Raw genomic sequence first — 2,791 nt, forward strand, 5'->3', positions numbered from 1 at the left:
AATAAAAATAATTTTTTCTGTAAGAAAAGATTTTTACAACAAACTGGCATTGATTTGTTTGTTATAACTCTAAACATTTCTACAAACGTATGCTAATTTAATCATAAAAGAATTAACTCAATAATCAATGCATAAAATTTGGTGTTTCGTAAATCCTAATTCAAATTTTACAATTTTGGCTTGCAAAATGATGTAACAGCATTTTCAATTTTTTAAATAGTACATTGCCAGTGTATGGACGTAGTAGTTTCTCTGTATTGAATTACTCATGAAAGTACGCCATTCACGATAGTTTTCGTTTTATAATACTAACCATTTTATAATTTTCGGTCGAGAATAAACTTGTGAGAAATGGAAATGCTTCTCATGTCAGTCGCAACACTTCTTTCTTATTAAAATTACTGCACTATTCATCTTCGGTATCACCATCGCTACTATAATCCTGTAATGTGGGTGGTCTCGAGAAGGGTGCCTCGTTAGTTTGACTGCAACATTTAAAGAAAAGAAAATTATTTATCCAAATCTTATTAATCGCGTTCATAATTTTAATTAGTTTACATTTTTTGTATTAAAATTGTTCTTTTAAATTACATTATATTACAGTTATGATTTCTTTAACGCGACTCAAGAAAATTATAAAGCACTCACGCTAATCTACGATAATGATTCAACCACTCTTCTAACATCTGCGCAACAAGCAATGGTCTTTTGTGAAGTTTCTGCTGTGCTACAAGTATTCCACCCTCTGTTCTGCACACATCCAACCATTCTTTATAGATTGATTCCTCACGACCGATTTCATCCGTCGTGAGAAAGTGTATTGGCAGGAGCTTATGCTCGCGATCCATTAGTGGCATAAAGGTGGTCTGCATTTGAATCTGTAGCTGCTCGAGTGGACTGTTGTTCCCGCTCACTACCCCATGGGTCGCGAGGGGCGGTATTCTGGACGAGGCATATGGCTCGATTGGAACCAATGCCGTGAAATGGCCACGAGTATAACCCAATGCAATTGGTGAACGGATGCAAAATGAGGGTTCCCATAATAGTGGTAGATAAACGCCTTCGAATCTTGCATAACCTGCAAAATAACAGAAATTGATATCTTAAATTAAAAAAAAATTCTTTCCATATAGTAGAAAAAATTTCTGAAGAATTTCTTGAATCTTATGAATCTTGAGTTTTTGAAAAAATCTTTAAAGCTTTAAAGAAAATGTTATAAAATTTTTTAGTGTTGTATATGAATATATAAAAAATATAACTGCTATTTAAATTTAGTTATAACTAATTTAATTAGAAATATTAAATAAAAAATTATGAATTTAGGATTAATATGATATAATCACATAAATGTTCAGTAAACAATTAAAAAGCTAACGATAAATGATTTAAATTGGATTTAAAATTTTAAAGATTTTACATCAACAAATAAATCAAAAAATTATTTTAAGTTTATAAATTAATTTATTACTGAATGCAATGCATTACTGAAAGCAAAAAAAGAGTATTTTTTTTTAAATTTACCTATATCTTCACCGCGAAAACTTTTAACATATTTAACTCCATAGACTATGATGGGTCGTCTTAAAATGTGGGCAAGGGCAAACACGTGCAATTGTTCTAACGCGCTTCCGGGTTGAGCGGCCGTTGCTAACAAGCTTTCCCAGTCTTCTTGCCATTGTGTTTCTTCTAAAGTGAAATCTAACATCCTAGATGCTTGCGAGGCTTCATACTCTCTCCAACGAGGATAAAAGCTAGGAAATTTTATATAAAATATATGAAACCCATTCTAACTAAATAAAAAATATATATTTATTCATTAAATGAACTTTTATATAATTATTTTTCATTCTTTTAAAAATAATTTAATAATTTTTTTACAATTTTATTCATTTTCTTCTTTTATTATTGTTATTCTATCAATTAATCTATTGATCATTATTGGATGCTTTTCAACAACAACTGATTCGGTACAACAGTGATCATCTCATCCTTGTTTAATATTGTCGAACAACAAGGATATAATGATGCACCGTGTCACACCGTAATGTGTCTCTTGTTGAAAGCCCATTATAAACTGAAAAATTAATTAACTTTTTAATTTTTTATTTTATTATTTTATTATTTATTACGAATTTGACATTATTCATTATTTACACATAAATTTTAATATATTAATATTTAATATATTAGGTGTAGTAAAAAGAAATCCATTATTTTTGCATGAAATTGAATGGAAAAATAATGGATTTCTTTTTACTATACCTAATATATCTATATATTATATATATATTTATATTGAATAAATTAAATTGATATTTATATTGAATAGATTAAATTAAAATAAATTAGAATAAATTATAGATTAAAATATAGATTACAATATATATTTAATTGCAAATCTTACAATTGTCCAGCTTGTTGTAGAGTGTCAGCAAGCGCTCTCCTTAGAGCATTGTCCCTATCGAAAACACCCCAAGTAGCCTGCATAGCAGAATCTAGAAGACAATCTCCGGCCGATCGGTTCCAGAGTGCGTGTAAACGACTACCTAATCGTTCAGTAATTTCTAAAGACCAATTTAGAGCTGGCGGTTCGCCACCACCACCTTCCAATTGCTGTTGAGCTTCCTTATCTAACAATTCCTCTAACATCTGCTCTTGTACAATACTCGGCAGATCTTCAACCTAAAAATATATATCTATTTCAAATATAAACACACACACACACACACACACACACACACACACACACACACACACACACACACACACACACACACACACACACACACAC

General features: G+C 30.3%; 1 protein-coding gene across 1 annotated transcript in view; it reads right to left on the bottom strand.

Annotated features, from left to right (window-relative positions):
* Positions 1–406: 406 nt before the first annotated feature.
* The window catches only part of LOC105626618 (ubiquitin thioesterase trabid-like), a 6,074-nt gene continuing 3,689 nt past the window's right edge, over positions 407–2,791 (bottom strand). The window contains exons 2-5 of the mRNA XM_012207911.1: positions 2,405–2,682; positions 1,522–1,751; positions 649–1,078; positions 407–485 (exon numbers count right to left, since the gene is read on the bottom strand). Of these exons, the coding sequence (XP_012063301.1) occupies positions 407–485; positions 649–1,078; positions 1,522–1,751; positions 2,405–2,682 (1,017 nt within the window). The remainder of the gene's footprint in view (positions 486–648; positions 1,079–1,521; positions 1,752–2,404; positions 2,683–2,791) is intronic.

Source organism: Atta cephalotes, assembly GCF_000143395.1.
Source record: "Atta cephalotes unplaced genomic scaffold scaffold00005, whole genome shotgun sequence".
Lineage (NCBI taxonomy): Eukaryota > Metazoa > Arthropoda > Insecta > Hymenoptera > Formicidae > Atta > Atta cephalotes.